Below are 17592 nucleotides of genomic sequence, written 5' to 3'. Positions count from 1 at the left end.
ATAGTAGTTGTGGTCGGGGCCAGTCTGGATATAAATAAAGATACCTTTTTAGGGGCTACTTTTAGCTTGCTGTTCGCCGTAGAGGTTCCAGTCATGGGCTTTGATCTTCGTTTTCGAATTCCTTGTGTATGCCAGTCATTCCTATCAGAAGACACTGTATTAATCTTGTCTTCAGTGATATTCTTTTCGAAACAAACGTTGTTGCCATTAGTCAAAGTAATTTCACCTTGTTTACTATTGTTTTCATTCGGATTCGTTTTTGACATTGTCTTCTGCGCAAATGTTATCTCTTGCTTATTTTCTGTATTTTGGTTAAGTGTTTCTGTGTCCCTTTTCATTGACGCTGTAGCAGACCGATTTGAGGATTTCTTTTTCTTTGCATCCTCCGTATGTAGTTTCGTTTTATACAAAATATTTGATTCTTTTATAGAATCTCCCACAGATGGTACTGACGGTATTGTTTTATTATTGATATCCACGTTTCTTTTACTTGTTTTATTTAGTAAGTCGATTTGGATTTTCAAGGAGGAAATTAATTCTCGCATGAATTCAATAGTTTCGTTCTTCTGTTGCAATAGTGCTCTGAGGTAGTCTAGCTCACCTGATGAAATATTCTCTTGAATTTTTAAGTCATCCTCATTTATGATAACACTGTCAAACGAAGCGTCAGAAGAGTCTGTTCTGTCCGACTGTGTATTACAACAAATTATCATGTCATCCTTGTACCATGTGATGGATTTTATATATATTTAGCACATCCAGGGTGAGTCAAAGAACCACATTTCACACATTTCAACCCCTTTACAGGGATATTGTTGCATTTTTCACACGGTTTTACCGGAGCTATCTGTACAACGTCACTACCACTAGCGGCCATTTTGTATGTATCAAAAGAATATATATATTAGGTACGTTTTGATGAGTGAACGGACAAATTCTATAAAATAATAATAACTTCTCTTTGGGTCGTATGCATAAAGAAGAGTATTTGCTTTTACTAAAATGTTATCTTTGTCAGTTGCTTATGAAATGTATGAGTTCATTTCAATAAACTGAAGTGAAATCATTCCCTAAAGTCCATTCAAAAATGATTGACATCTCGGGTGGCTCTGGAAAATCGAATTTATGTTGGTAATAGCCCTTAAGTCAAGATTTTGTGCTGCGGAATTCAAATAAAAATCTATAGACCTATTATGATGGAATCTATGCACCGACCGAAGAAAAATTGAATTTTGTACTGCTGTTTATGTTCTTTATTTATTCGAACAAATGGGAAATATAATTGTATCAATTTTAATTGCTGATTAATATGCTCTGTATTTGAATATTTCTTCTTTTCAAATACTTTTCTAGGATTTATCTTTATATTCCAGTTCTGTGATTTGAACTACAGAAACTTTCGAAGATATTTTGTGACCAGATATTAAGCTGCGTCTGGACATTCAAGGCCTACTGAAATGTCAATCATTCTTGAATGGACTATATAGTTCATTCAAGAATGCTTGAAATCTTGGGTGGCTCTGGAAAATCGAATTTAAGTTGGTAATGGCCCATAAATCAAAATTTTGTGTTGAGGAATTCAGGTTGGTATGGGGAAAGAACAATGATCTATAGACCTATAATATGTGAATCTATGCACCGACTATGGATAAATTGCATTTTTACTGCTGTTTATGTCTCTAATTCAATGGAACAAATTGAAAATATAATTGTATCAATTTTGAATGCTGATTAATAAGCTCTGAATTCGAATACTTCTTCTTTTCTAATAATTTTATAGGTTAAATTTATATATTCCAGTTCTGTGAATAAAACTACAGAAATATTCAATGAGTTTTGTGACCAATTTAGAGCTGTTCGGTCGTAATAAACCCAAATTTTTGGGACGATATGTGACAGTAGATGAAACATGGATCAATTATTTCACACCGGAGTCCAACAGTCAGCGGACTGCACGTGATAAATCGACTCTAAACCGTGAAAAGATTCAAAAGTCGGCTGGAAAGGTTGTGGCATCAGTATTTTGGTATGCGCATGGTATAATATCCATCGACTATCTTAAAAAGGGAAAAACCATAGGCCTTGACTGATACGTAGCGTATTGGAGCGTTTGAAGGATGGAATCGTGGAAAAACGGCCTCATTTGAAGAAAAAAGAAGAGCTTATTCATCAAGACAATGTACCTTGTCACAAATCAATGAAAATGATGGCAAAATTGTATGAATTGGGCTTCGAATGGCTTCCGCATCTACCGTATTCTACCGATCAGGCCCCCAGCGACTTTTTCCTGTTTTCCATTTCTCAAGAGAGAAAGAAGAGACAGAAATTTTTCGCCGATGAAGAGATTATCGCCGAAACTGAAGCCTTATTTGAAGCTAAAGATAACTTGTACGATAAAAATGGTATCGAAAAATTGTATGACCATTATAATCGATGTATCGCCGTTGAAGGCAACTATATTGAATAATAAAATCAAATTGAATAAAAAAAAATTTCTAAGCTGTTATTATTCTTCATTTTTCAATGGGGAAATTCAATATAGCTGCCATTAGAAGAAGTCGTATCTTGAAATCTAGGAGACCGATTTCAATATAGATGGCTTATTGATTTCATTAAATGATGATAACATTGAAGGATTTCAAAATCGTACCCAAAATACAGAAGATATAAGCAATTTTCGAATATTTCGAATAAAATATGTTTCCGACATTCGATGTTGAGCATCTACCATGATAGATATCGAAGATCTCAAAAGCTCTCTACATGAAGAAATTCAGCTACAAGACGGAATCAGGATCGTAGCCTCGACTGTGGACGACTACAGGAACATTACGAAATATTTTGACCAGATTGGTAAGGAGTACTTCACCTACCAGATGGAGGAAGAGAAAAAGATCTACGCAGTCATAAGGCATCTCCCCATAGATGCTGACCTAGATATAATCAAAAATGATCTAAAGGTCCAAGGAATCCATGACGCCGAGGTGTCCAGAATGTCATCCAATAAAACCAAAAAATGTATACCCTTATACCTGGTCAAAACTCAGAGAAAGGAGATTTTCGAAATAAGACGCCTCTACAATCTCTGCATTGTAGTGGAATCAAACAGAAGGGCAGAAAATCCAAGCCAATGCTTCAGATGCCAGAGGTACGGACATGCCCAAAACAAGTGCTCCTTTCCATACAGGTGCGTCCAGCAAGCTACAAAGGATGTAGCGAATTCAAATTAGTGACAAGGAAGAGGAAAACAGACCAGAAATCGGCTCAGCAGAGAACGATTCCTCAAAAAGCCCAGGAGAAAAAGAAGCCCACCCTCTCCAAAGTAGACGACAAGAAAAAAGAAGTACCCAAACCAGTACAGAAGGAGGAGCAACCGAAAATGCCCTAAGCTAAACCTAAACAACAAAACAAAAGAAAACAGAAAAGTCACTGAATCCGCCGACGATTTAGACACTTTAACTGAAAAAAAATTTCAACAAAATCATGTTGAAAATTGAAAGAGAGATTGAAGATTCAGTAAACTGAAATAATGGAATATACAACTAGGAAAAATTCCCTTAAAATAGTTTCCTGGAACATAAACGGGGTCAGAACTCGAAAATCCGAGATAGAAGAAATAATATTAGAGAGAAAACCTGATATTATAGCCTTACAGGAAACAAGAATACAACCAAATACGCGATTGAACATCATGAATTATGAGATATATAGATGTGACAGAATCGCAAACACTGGGGGAGGTGTTGCCTTACTTGTTAGACGAGATCTGAAACACTATTTTAAAGGAAGATCTGACGAGTCACAAATAGAAACAGTGACGATTGTTGCTGAAATAAATCGACAAAGAGTCGAGGTCACATCGGCATATAAAAGACCCCCAAATAACTTAGTGGAATGAGAAATCAAATACCTTCTAGATGGAACAAACCCGAAAATCTGCATCGGAGATTTTAATTGCAAATCTCCAGAATGGAACAGCAGGATGGAAAACAAAAATGGCAGAAAACTGAAAGATCTCGCTGAAAAACATGAAGCTATCGTTATTGGACCTGAAGAACCAACGTACCTAGCATTCGGAAATTGATTACCAGATATAATTGAGAATACACCGATTGGACTAAATATAGCCATCTGATACAATCGGAGGTAAAAGAAATACCAACAATCAACACACCGGAAGACCTAGAAAGCGCCGTTGATAAACTAGGAAAGAATATACTAGGTGCCTACAAAAAGAGCACATAGAAGATAACGAGACCAGCACCGATACATCCACACGGTGATACACCCAGAGAAATCAAAGATCTCATCAGGGAAAATCGGAGACTAAGAAAAACATACAGGCTCAACAAAACAGATAAAATAAGAGAAATCTAAACCGACACAGCCAAGTTCTAAAAAATGCCCTGAAGGATATGAGAACAAATAGATGGAACAAAAGAGTTCAAGAACTAAATACTATCGATCATTCTGCATGGAAAATGCAAAAAAGTCTGAGAAGAGAGAAGACTAAAATACCACCTCTCCACAGAGAACGAGGAATGGCATATACGAATATCGATAAAGCAGAAGCACTGGCGGTCTCGATAGAAAGAGAATCGAGAATAAATTACAGACCTGATGACGATAATGATGATCTGGAAGAACTAGTTGAGAACAAAGAAGAAGAAATGGACGAACCACCAGTAGAAGCTTGAAAAATAGAAAAGCTCCAGGAAGTGATAAAATAACGAATGTTATGTCGAAGAAATTACCTAGAAAAGGTATAGCTGCTCTCACAAATATTGCAAACGGTATAATGAGGACTGAACACTATCCGAAACAGGCCCGCCGCTAGCTGTCTGGGCGCCCGCGTGCAAATACTGTTATGCCGCCCCCAGTAGGGCGCTACATCAGGGGTGTATCCAGAGAGCTCATTCTGTTTTTATCTTTATTTTCGTAATTCTCTCTTCAAAATAACGTACCTACTGAAAATATTCAACTACTACTACTACCTGGTTGCAATTTTGGGAAAAAGAACATCTGCAAATTTTTCTCGTAGAATATTCAACAAAATCAGAGATGCCGTAGGAACTTTCTGGATCGATGTTTCTTTCAGAAAATTTTTCCCGAGGGCGCAATTCGAAGTTCCGGGAGGGCAATTTATCGGATTATGTGAATTTTTCGATCTTGAAGTTTTACGCCATAACTGGATCTAGGCGCTCTCAGTATTTCGCCGGGGGGGGGGGCACCTGCGGAACTTCGGGGGGCGGCAGTGCCCCTCCCGGAAATATACCTGAAAGAAACACTACGTGGATATACGGAAATTATCGATGTTGGCCGCCTGTCCTCCCGATCCTTCAGAGAAAAAGTCTCTCTAAGGGAGATGGGGAGACCTTGCCGCCCCCAATGTTGAGTTGGAGAAATTTCGATCGCATATGGCAAAATTTCTATGTTTCTATGACAGTTGGCAAAATTTTAAAGCAGTTGGAGTTGTACAACCGCCCCCCCTTTCCCCCCTTCCTCCGCTTACCACGTTGTTTGTCCCCTCCAAATAAAATTTCAATTTCACTGGATTTGCCGCCCCCTGGACGTGCCGCCCTTGTGCCGGGCACGCCTTGCACGCCCGCTTACGGCGGGCCTGATCCGAAAAAGTGGAAAACTGCAGAAATCATAGTGTTCAACAAACCAGGCAAAGATAAAAAATTCCCCAAAAACTACAGGCCGATAAGTTTATTGTCCGCCCTAGGAAAAGTAGTAGAAAGAGTAATCGCTAGGAGGCTTACCGAAGAAACTAAAAATCTGAATCTCATTCCAGCAGAGCAATTCGGATTCAGAAGAGATCACTCAACTGAACAGCAATTACTGAGACTCACAGAATAGATAACAGAAGGATTCCAAAATAAACAAGCAACAGGTCTTGTTTTACTAGATGTCGCCAAAGCATTCGACAGAGTATGGCATGAAGGATTGATTTACAAAATGCATAAGATATGCTGGATATTCAATCAAACTGTATTGATTAGGAATAAGTTGAGGAACAGAAGATTCTACGTGAAAGTGGAAGGAGAAAACTCCACAACCAGATATATGGAAGCAGGGCTGCCTCAAGGGTCAGTACTTGGGCCGTTACTGTATAACATATATATTCACGATATACCAAAATCTCCAAGGACTATGCTGACACTATATGCCGACGACACGGGAATCGCAATTCGACATCGCAAGCCTGAAATCATAGAAGGAAAATTACAAGAAGCTATAGATGAAATAAATGACTGGTGTATTAAATGGAAAATAAAGCTCAACGGACAAAAGAGCCAAGCGATATTACTGCAAAAGAGGAGACTGAGAACTGCAACAAATCTGGAGGTAGATGGAGAAGAAATCGAATGGAAAAACGGAGCGAAATATTTAGGTATCACCCTAGACGAAGGTCTAACTTGGAGAAGCCATATCAAACAAGCCGTTGACAAAACAAAGGCAGCGATTAATATGCTCTACCCGCTGATAGGTAGAAAGAGCCACTTGTCAAATGAGACAAAATTGAAAATAATCAAAGCCGTTGCTAGACCGCAACTGACTTATGGATCAGGTGCTTGGGGATTCGCGGCAAAGAGCCATATACAAAGAATTCAGGCAACAGAAAACAAGCTACTACGATGTGCCATAGATGCGCCTTGGTTTGTCAGGAACAAACAGATATATCGAGATTTGAAGTGGGAAACCATCACCGAATTTATGAAGAGGAAAGCTGAAATGTTATTCGAAACAGCGAAGCAACATCCAAACCAAGAACTCAGGAGACTAGTGGACTACGATCCGGAGGAAGACAGAGGAAGAATGAGAATTTACAAAAGGAGACCGCGAGATCAATTGAGGAGAGATTAAAATGAGTACGGAAACTTATTAAAAATATACTAAGAAGAGATATCCGAAATGGACGAACATGAAAACCCTAGCACGACAATGTGCAAGAAGAAATAAACCGATTAAGGGATAAATGGTTTATAGGCAAATGCCCGGAACCAATGTGAAGCAGGTTAGGTTTAGTGTGTCGCGAACTCAGGAGAGTGAGTAACCCCACAGTGATCCCTAGAAATAGGTTCCTCTGGGCGAGAGATAGAGCCCCGTGTTCTCACGGTCGCAGATTCCCCCTGCTATAAAAAAAAAAAAAATTGACCACAATCGTCTCGTTAAAGTCACTGTATCCAAAAATAAACTTCAGCGTCATCTGTTTTTACGGTACATATACTAATTGTCACGAAACCAAATAAAGAGAGAATCTGTAATGCTCATTTTTAATTATCTTTTAATGATCAAGGCAGGATATACTTGAAAATTTCTGAGTGAAAGTCACAGAAAGATTCGAATAAACTGCTCATTGAGAAATTGCGGTGAGATAACGATTCATACGAATCTTTATCTGGATTTTTCTCTGATCCGAAGAATCGTAAAAAAATTCGTTGATTATTGAAAAATTTATTGCATTGTTCTTCAAACACGGATTCATCTTATAATGTAAATTAGCTTTAAATTCACTTTATTCTAATAACATAGCTTAGTCATTACACAAAAACATTTCTCATAAACTACCATAATTCCTAATCACAAAAGCAATTCAATATTTATACATAATATACGCATACTCTATTGAATATCAGCAATACATTTTTGAATATCAAACAATAAAGCATATGTATGACATGAAAAAGTTTCAGTAGAGGTTGATGTAATGAGGTACCATACAATTCGGGCAATTCGGCATATGATACAAGAGCTTAGAGACGAACACTCAGTGAGGAAACCCTCCCTCCTACTGAGCCTAAGGCTCAGTACACATGAGGGCCAGGGGCTTGACACTTCCTTACCCCCACTCCAAATACGGTTTTTTGTTCTGCAATCAAACGCTATGTGGCACTGCATACGAAAATATATATCATATTCTCCACAGATTACTGTATTCTGACATATTGGATTTGTGAACGCCAACAGTGTCAATGTCAATATGTTTTAATGCAAATTCTTGTTTACAAACGAGATCTTATACGAGAGTAAATTAAAAATACCCATTTATTGAACTCGACAGTCTTATCAGGAAATCGATTTTCTTGTAAGAAATGTTTGATTCAAAGAACCACGTAATCATAACATTAATCGTTTATACTTAAACCAATCCAACCAAACGTTTTAAAAATTGTGTTAATGGAAATGAAAGTCAAACTGTGTAGTCAGGTATTAAGCCACTCCGTGGGGTCAATGATGAAGCTCATTTCTCAATGGGATAAGTTTTTTTTCAAACATAGTAATACAAAAATTTACTATTTTCCTTTTTAGAAATTAAGCATCCGCTCCAGTTTCCCAGAGAGGCTATCGACACTGCTGACTTTATACTATTCTTGGATGAGTTATTTGATTCGTTGAATGTATCCAGAGCTTGGACATCCACTGCGAAACTCTTAAAGAAGACGGTTAGTATTCAAACAGAACACAATGTTTGTTGAGAGCAGGCGATACAAATTTTCAACAGTATTTCATTTTATTGCCCTCAAAAGAAAAGATCCATTGTAGTGCCCACTTTGAAGAATATAGTGACAACATTGAAAGCATTCCTTTACCTTTAGGCAAAAACTGTTCAATGATTATCACTTTAAATATATTCTCACTAGGGCTTTCAATCAAGATTGTTTAGAAAACCTTTTTGTGTACATTAGAGCACATGGAGTAAGGAATACTAACCCGAATGTTGAACACTTTATTTCATCATTCAAAACTTTAATTATTAATAATTTCATGTCAGTGCATTCCTGGGGATCTAACTGTGAGGAAGATTAAACAGGGAGGACTTTGAAATCTTTCCTGCAGGAAAATATAAAATCCACATAGGTCTTTGGGCAACTAATTTTTTCTTTTCCAAATTATTAATGCATTCTAAGCTTTGGCATGCTGTTTTTGATTTCTATTGCCGACTCCCAACAAACATTGTGTCCTTTTTGGATAATGTTGAAAATTTCTGAACATATAATAATTTCAACCTCATTTCCTATGAACAATATTATTACTGTTTATTATAATTATTGTCTTACGAAGATATGTGATCCTATTGACATTTTACCTCTGCTCATATATTCATTGCCATAATTATAGCTTATGTATTTCCATATTTTTTTTCCTGTGCTGGAAATATCAATAAATGTATATTTTTCATGAGAAGTTTTATTTCTCCTTAAAATTCGCCCTAATAATCCATATTATTCTATCGACGTCTAAAACACCAGTGAATGGGCTAATTTAAATTTCGCGCCATGCGATTGCAGTTTCCTGTTATAACGACATTACTCCCGGTTAGTTGGGTGGCAACCGCATGGGGGCGTTGAGGGCGGGATAAACTGTATTTTTCACCGCAGAACGTGAGTGTCAGATCTATTCTACTCTGTAATCTGTGCATGAGGGCATTAGACGCCGCGTTGAGCACGCGTTTGTAAGACGGAGCAATGTAAACAAGTTCGCGCAGAGGTAGGAGGATCGTCGTTACTGGCCGTCCAGAGTCGAATTGAGGATAATTCACACAATCGTACCGTTTGTACGATTGTATGTTGTAACTGAACATAAAATATGTACCTATCTGCACATAACTGAAAAATACATTTTCACCGCGAGTTTAAAAAAAAACAAAAAATGCGAAATACTATTCGTTTACGCTGGAACTGTTGGATTCGAATGATATCTATCTACATTCCGTTGCGATTCCCATTTCTAGGGAACACTGTGGGGTTACTCACTCTTATGAGTTCGCGACCCACTTAACCTAACCTGCTTTTTATTGGTTCCGGGCATTTGCCTATAAACCATTTATCCCTTAACCCTCTTATACCCAACTCCGCCTTGAGACTGGTTGGATATAAGTGGATACAAAATTATTCCCTGTCCTTGTCCGCTTCATATAGGTTCATTTTGTGAGAACAGGTGTTAATGTAAGTCAGTTAACTATTTGCGAAAAAAAGATGTAGATTATACATAAGCTAACTTGAAACTATACGGAAATAATTTTAAAAAAGAAAAAAAACTTGGGCATTAGAGGGTTAATCGGTTAATTTCTTCTTGCACATTGTCGTGCTAGGGTTTTCATGTTCGTCCATTTCGGATATCTCTTCTTAGTATAGTTTTAATAAGTTTCCGTACTCATTTTAATCTCTCCTCAATTGATCTCGCTGTCTCCTTTTGTAAATTCTCATTCTTCTTCTGTCTTCCTCCGGATCGTAGTCCACTAGTCTCCTGAGTTCTTCGTTTGGATGTTCCTTCGCTGTTTCGAATAACTTTTCAGCTTTCCTCTTCATAAATTCGGTGATGGTTTCCCACTTCAAATCTCGATATATCTGTTTGTTCCTGACAAACCAAGGCGCATCTATGGCTCTTTCTACCTATCAGCGGGTAGAGCATATTAATCGCTGCCTTGGTTTTGTCAACGGCTTGTTTGATATGGCTTCTCCAAGTTAGACCTTTGTCTAGGGTGATACCTAAATATTTCGCTTCGTTTTTCCATTCGATTTCTTCTCCATCTACCTGTAGATTTGTTGTAGTTCTTAGTCTCCTCTTCTGCAGTAATATCGCTTGGCTCTTTTGTCCGTTGAGCTTTATTTTCCATTTAATACACCAGTCATTTATTTCATCTATAGCTTCTTGTAATATTCCTTCTATGATTTCTGGCTTGCGATGTCGCATTGCGATTCCTGTGTCGTCCGCATATAGTGTCAGCATAGTCCTTGAAGATTTTGGTATATCGTGAATATATATGTTATACAGTAACGGCCCAAGTACTGACCCTTGAGGCACCCCTGCTTCCATATATCTGGTTGTGGAGTTTTCTCCTTCCACTTTCACGTAGAATCTTCTGTTCCTCAACTTATTCCTAATCAACTTGCACAGTTTGATTGAATATCCAGCATATCTTATGCATTTTGTAAATCAATCCTTCATGCCATACTCTGTCGAATGCTTTGGCGACATCTAGTAAAACAAGACCTGTTGCTTGTTTATTTTGGAATCCTTCTGTTATCTATTCTGTGAGTCTCAGTAATTGCTGTTCAGTTGAGTGATCTCTTCTGAATCCGAATTGCTCTGCTGGAATGAGATTGAGATTTTCAGTTTCTTCTGTGAGCCTCCTTGCGATTACCCTTTCTACTACTTTTCCTAGGGCGGACAATAAACTTATCGGCCTGTAGTTTTGGGGGAATTTTTTATCTTTGCCTGGTTTGTTGAACACTATGACTTCTGCAGTTTTCCACTTTTCCGGATAGTGTTCAGTCCTCATTATACCGTTTGCAATATTTGTGAGAGCAGCGATACCTTTTCTAGGTAATTTCTTCAACATAGCATTCGTTATTTTATCACTTCCGGGAGCTTTTCTATTTTTCAAGCTTCTGATTATCTCTTTTATTTCAAATGGAGAAGTTGGTTTTTCTATTTTGTCGTCTACTGGTGGTTCGTCCATTTCTTCTTCGTTGTTCTCTACTAGTTCTTCCAGATCGTCATTATCGTCATCAGGTCTGTAATTTATTCTCGATTCTCTTTCGATCGAGTCCGCCAGTGCTTCTGCTTTATCGATATTCGTATATGCCATTCCTCTTTCTCCGTGGAGAGGTGGTATTTTAGTCTTTTCTCTTCTCAGACATTTTTGCATTTTTCTGACAGGGACGAAGCATGGATAAATGTTATGACCATTTGACCAATAAGAGATACCCTATGCGCAAATCATGCGATTCGAGTTGTTTATATTGCTCCGTCTTATATTTGAATATACTATAGACTGGGCATTGGAGCGTACACATGTACGCGCGCTCAACGCGGCGTTTAACGCTCTCATGTGTACATAGCCTTAGAGAAATATATGTAAACAGCATTAACTTGAATATGCGAATCAAGATTCTGCTGTATTCTCTGCAGGAAACAAACTAAATTTGTTTCAATACTTTTTCCTCGCATAAATCCATGTTATTCGTCAATTATCATATTTTTAACATGATGGAACATATACTTATAAATTAAGGACTCGAATAATTTCGGTAGAGCTGAAAGCATGCTAATAGGACGATAATTCTCTACATAATGCTTCTGACCTCCCTTGAACCCAGGAACAATATTCGACACCTTCCACCTAATCGAGAAAACTGAACTCTTACAGTACAAGATCAAGCACTCTGTTTGAGGAATTAGGAATGCCGTTGAATTGCATCAGCTCTGTGAAAGCCAATTCATCAATTATTGCAGAATATTTGCTCTCAACATTTGTTGGTACCAAAAAAGATCCAAATTCATCGCTTACCCAACTCACAGACGAACAATTAGTCCTCACAAATCAAAATTACATCATCCTGAATTTTACCTTTGTTAACTTCTAATTTATTTACAAATGACGACGAAGCATATTCGTCTAGATACACACAAATATATACAATTTGACATTTCCTATAGTAAGTAACAGCCAGAGATCTTCCGCATCGCTATTGAAATCGGGCAAAACTCTCACATCAAATTCGTTACGGATTGCTACAAAAACACCACCTCCCTCCTTTCTTGAAGAGCAACTATCCGACCGATTCCTTCTGAATATAGAATAATTTTCAATGTCTACAATTTCAGAATCAAATATATAACTTTTGAGCCACGATTCCGTAATGAACACATGTTCACAATTACTCAACTGTAAATTCATTTTGAAGTCCGTTAACTTGGTGCGCAAGCCTCGCACATTCTGGTAGGAAACTTGTAACATCATCTCGGTAGATATGAACAACAAAGAATATTAAAACAATCAACAATTAAGTCCTCAGAGCTTACTCAAATCAGCCATACAATGAACCTGAAGAATCCTGGCACCATCATCTTTACGCACAAGGATGCCGCCATTCTGAACCCATAGATACATATTTGTATTTTTTCTCTTTAGCTGCCTCTCTCGCTTCCCCGAATAAAACCTTATTTGCGGTTGTCAGGTGCTCATTAACGTAGAATCTCTTGGAAACATTGAACAACTCAAGCCACCAAGTTTTCCACCCATGACCATCCTCTTAGATTTCACAGCTGACAAAAAAGGATCTCTGGCGGTATTCGGGTTCGGCTTTCTGACAGTCCGAGAATTGTTCTAGGACTGCGCAAAACTGTTGCGCCCTAGTATTAAATCCTCTGCGCAGTTCTAGAACCATTCTTGGACTGTCCGAAAGCCGAACCCGAATACAGCTTCTATCGATCTTCCTATTGAATTTCACAACAATATTCTTCGGTTTGTTCTCCAGCCCTGTTGGCACGCGCGTTACAGCATTCACAGAATGATCTGTCACTTCGTGTCCGATGTATTGTCCAATTTTTTTCACAATCTATGATGGTTCACTTCCTTCAGGTATTATAACTACTATTGGTTAACAGGAACTAGGAATTCGTGGGTTGATTAACAAACCATAGCTAAGTGCCAACGTTTCGCAAAGTATATTTGCTTCTTCAGGGCTATAAAAAGATCGAAAAAACTTAATTAGAACACAAACAAATTGACAAGAGCTTTACAAACAACAACATGATCACAAACACGATGTAAAAGGCAAAAGACATGAATTTCTTCAATAATCTATCAATGACTCAGGTATTCATTACTTTCGGTCAATTTTCATTAAGTACAAACATTCTTCTTCATTCTCCTCTTTTATATGTTGATTTTGAAATTTGAGAAACGTCAAGAAACAATAACAAGAAAGTATCAGTTATCATGATGGTACAGTGAACAGAGCGAAATATAACAAAGAAACCTACCAGAGCCATAATCATGTTTTCCACAAGATATTGATATTTTTCACGAACAGCCAGTGATGCATTGGAAATTCGAGAGTTCAGCTCAGACAATTCTTAGATTGAAGACACCTTGTTTCACATATCATGACGACTTCGGAATGAAAATAAATTTCACATGGGACCAGCGCAAGAACTATGACAACCTGTCGTAGATAAACGGATTACAAAATATCGTCAGGTAATCACGGTTTTATAAAGTTCTAAAATATTATTATAAACCAAACTCAAATTTTGTGTGTCCGTCCTATTGTTCACTGTATTATTCAATTTTATATATATCATTTCGCTGATATTTCTTTTGAGTTGATTACATTCATAATCTAGGACGGACACATTGTCAAAATCAAAATTATGATCACTTTGAAAGTGATGATGTGCTAGGGCTGTCTTGTTGTCATCAAATTTAAAATTACCATTACAATTGTATTTGTGCTGTTTTATCCTTTTCTCCAAGAGTTGCCTCGTCTGGCCCACATAGCACTTTGGGCAATCAATGCATGGGATCTTATATACGAGGTTGCTGCTCTGTAAAATTGATTCCTTACACTTTAACTTGGTGAAAAGTGACTTGCAGGAAAACAAACTGTAGAAAACCAGTCTGACATCCTCCGCACACTGTCTAACAAGTCCAGAAATCTTTTTGTTGAGACCGGGCAAATAGGGGAACTTTATATATTTTTTGAGTGCTCCATCTGTTGTGTCGACTAATGTCGGAGTTCTTATTGGATTATAGTTTTTAATGATTCTGTTGGAAAAAGACGGAGGGTAATTATTTAGTTTCAAGATTTTCTTTATTTTTTTCTTATTTTCTTCATGAAATTCTGCATTGCTCAAATTTGCAGATCTATAAATTAAATTTTTTATTGTGGAGACCTTATATGAAAGGGCACAATCAGATGTGAAATTCAAAATCCTTCCAGAATTCGAAGGTTTTGTATACCAGCATGTTGTAAGAGATCCATCTTCTCGTCTGTTAACTAAAACGTCCAAAAAGGGCAAAGAATTGTTAATCTAAACTTCTATGGTGAATTGCAGTCTGGGGTGGTAGCTGTTGAACACTGTTAGGAGTTCATCACATTTGTCAGTGGGCACTGTTAGAAAACTATCATCCACATAAAGTTTTAGAATAGGTATTATCTCGGGTATTATAAATGACAATCTTTCAAGGCTAGTTTCGACGAGATCAGACATCACTAAGTTGGCTAAGGACGGACTAGCTGGATTGCCCATGGCCGCGCCTTCAATTTGTTCATAAAATTCATCATTAAAAATGAAGAAACTGGATGAGAAGATGAAATCTATGCATCTCAAAAAAAGTTCTTTAGAAATATCTGTGAACGCTGATATATATCTCCACTTTTTCTTCACAATCTCAAATACAAGATTCTTCGGAATATTAGTGTACAACGATACTACGTCCAATGATACGAGAACATATCCGTTTGGTATAGGGACTGAGTGTATGAGAGAAACGAACTCAAATGAGTTACGGACATTGTACGGAGATGTGGAGTTTACTTGACTAAGTATTTGATGTATAAAGGTAGATATTTCGTATGATGGAGAGTTGATGCAACTAACAATTGGTCGAATATTCAGGTCAGGTTTGTGAGTTTTCCTGAGTCCGTACAACTTTGGTGGTACAGAATTGTATTTTTTCATCTTCATGGCTTCTCTTTCATCGATAATACCTTCATTTTTTAATTCATTAATAAGTTTGTTAGCTTTCCTTTGATTTTTATCAGTGATGTTTGTTTTAATTTTTTTATAGGTACTATCGTCAGACAACATAACGTTCATATAATCATGGTATTCTTGTCTCGACATAATCACAGTTGAGTTCCCCTTGTCTGCCCTCATTACAATTATTTCCGGATGATCTCTCAAAAACAATTTAGCTTTACTGAATGTTGCTGCAAGATAACTTTTCTTTTTAGAGATTCTTGACTTGTGCCAAAAATTGGTAATCATGTTCACGCCTCGCGTTCGGATGACGACAATGTTTTCTTCGTTTAATCCCATATTTTGAATACAATATTCAAATTCCTTAGTGATAACTGGAATTGGAATACAATGTGTTGGAAGAGGGATACTAAACTTAGGGCCTAGTGCCAAAATTGAATGAATGTCTTCAGGTAAGGTGACATCGGTGTAATTGAACAAAAAACCGGGATATGAGTCTGAACAAATCGTAATTCTAGAAGCGTTTTCACTGAGTTTTTTCACCTTTTCTGTATTACTACGTTTGATTTTCTCGAACAAAATGTTGAAATTCCTCTGGCATGTTCCGGCAAAATTCGAATAAAGGTAATATTATGAATGTAATCAACTCAAAAGAAATATCAGCGAAATGATATATATAAAATTGAATAATACAGTGAACAATAGGACGGACACACAAAATTTGAGTTTGGTTTATAATAATATTTTAGAACTTTATAAAACCGTGATTACCTGACGATATTTTGTAATCCGTTTATCTACGACAGGTTGTCATAGTTCTTGCGCTGGTCCCATGTGAAATTTATTTTCATTCCGAAGTCGTCATGATATGTGAAACAAGGTGTCTTCAATCTAAGAATTGTCTGAGCTGAACTCTCGAATTTCCAATGCATCACTGGCTGTTCGTGAAAAATATCAATATCTTGTGGAAAACATGATTATGGCTCTGGTAGGTTTCTTTGTTATATTTCGCTCTGTTCACTGTACCATCATGATAACTGATACTTTCTTGTTATTGTTTCTTGACGTTTCTCAAATTTCAAAATCAACATATAAAAGAGGAGAATGAAGAAGAATGTTTGTACTTAATGAAAATTGACCGAAAGTAATGAATACCTGAGTCATTGATAGATTATTGAAGAAATTCATGTCTTTTGCCTTTTACATCGTGTTTGTGATCATGTTGTTGTTTGTAAAGCTCTTGTCAATTTGTTTGTGTTCTAATTAAGTTTTTTCGATCTTTTTATAGCCCTGAAGAAGCAAATATACTTTGCGAAACGTTGGCACTTAGCTATGGTTTGTTAATCAACCCACGAATTCCTAGTTCCTGTTAACCAATAGTAGTTTTTTCACAATGTTGATCAAATTTTCGTTTTTCTGGTCGGGGACTTCCATGATCTCGACATTATTTTTCCTCGGATTCTGCTCCATGCCATTGAACCTAACTTCCACAATCTCAACTTTCTTCTTCAAAGATTCATTTTCCGCCTTCAATAAGTTCGTCGCTATTATTGCATCATCCAGTTTGGATAACTTTTGCTCGAAGTCAGACACCTTATTTGAGCAAAAATCTACTGAGTTGCGTAACTCCCTGATTTCATTCCGCGCCCCAGATAGTTCCGCTCTAAGAGCGCGAATCAATTCCCCAAGAACGACAGTTTCCCCGGATCCATCATCCATCTCCCGGTCACTGCCCCCGTCTCCAAGTGCCGCCACTGCCGCCAGAGGGTCATGACCACGACAGTCTTCACAAGACCATTGATTACCAGGCAAGGAGGTGATAACAGATGACATTTTATAACCTCCGAACATCTGCCGTTGGCATGATAATATTTGCGACAAGAACCGCACTGAATTCCCGGCGATCTGCTCGAAAATGAATTTTCACAAATTGCACACTTCGCCATTATAATTTCGGATTGACAGTGACAGCAAAAAAATCCTCGCAAAAAATCACACAATTTCGTTCAAAAATACTAGATGAAACAGAACTCCCTATGCCCGAAAATACACTCTTCTACGGCTAATCGTGTTCTCGAGCTGCAATCTCGA

At 37.4% G+C, this 17592-nt stretch overlaps 1 protein-coding gene and 1 long non-coding RNA gene across 4 annotated transcripts in view; one reads left to right on the top strand and one right to left on the bottom strand.

Moving 5' to 3' along the window:
• LOC123310102 overlaps positions 1–17592 on the bottom strand; it is a 103301-nt gene that overhangs the window by 74967 nt on the left and 10742 nt on the right. Inside the window, exon 1 of one of the 3 annotated variants that reach the window (XM_044893487.1) lies at positions 45–188. The exons of the other annotated variants lie outside the window; for them this stretch is intronic. Within the exon in view, the coding sequence (XP_044749422.1) occupies positions 45–95 (51 nt within the window). The 5' untranslated portion in view covers positions 96–188. Of the gene's footprint in view, positions 1–44; positions 189–17592 lie in introns of those variants that run through there. 3 annotated transcript variants of the gene reach the window in all.
• On the top strand, positions 16368–16823 carry LOC123310120. Its single transcript, XR_006537328.1, has 2 exons — positions 16368–16489; positions 16790–16823. It is a non-coding gene; the product is annotated as an uncharacterized LOC123310120 (long non-coding RNA).

This window comes from Coccinella septempunctata, chromosome 1 (genome assembly GCF_907165205.1).
Source record: "Coccinella septempunctata chromosome 1, icCocSept1.1, whole genome shotgun sequence".
In the NCBI taxonomy this organism is placed as follows: domain Eukaryota; kingdom Metazoa; phylum Arthropoda; class Insecta; order Coleoptera; family Coccinellidae; genus Coccinella; species Coccinella septempunctata.
This window is presented reverse-complemented; position numbering and strand designations above follow the sequence as displayed.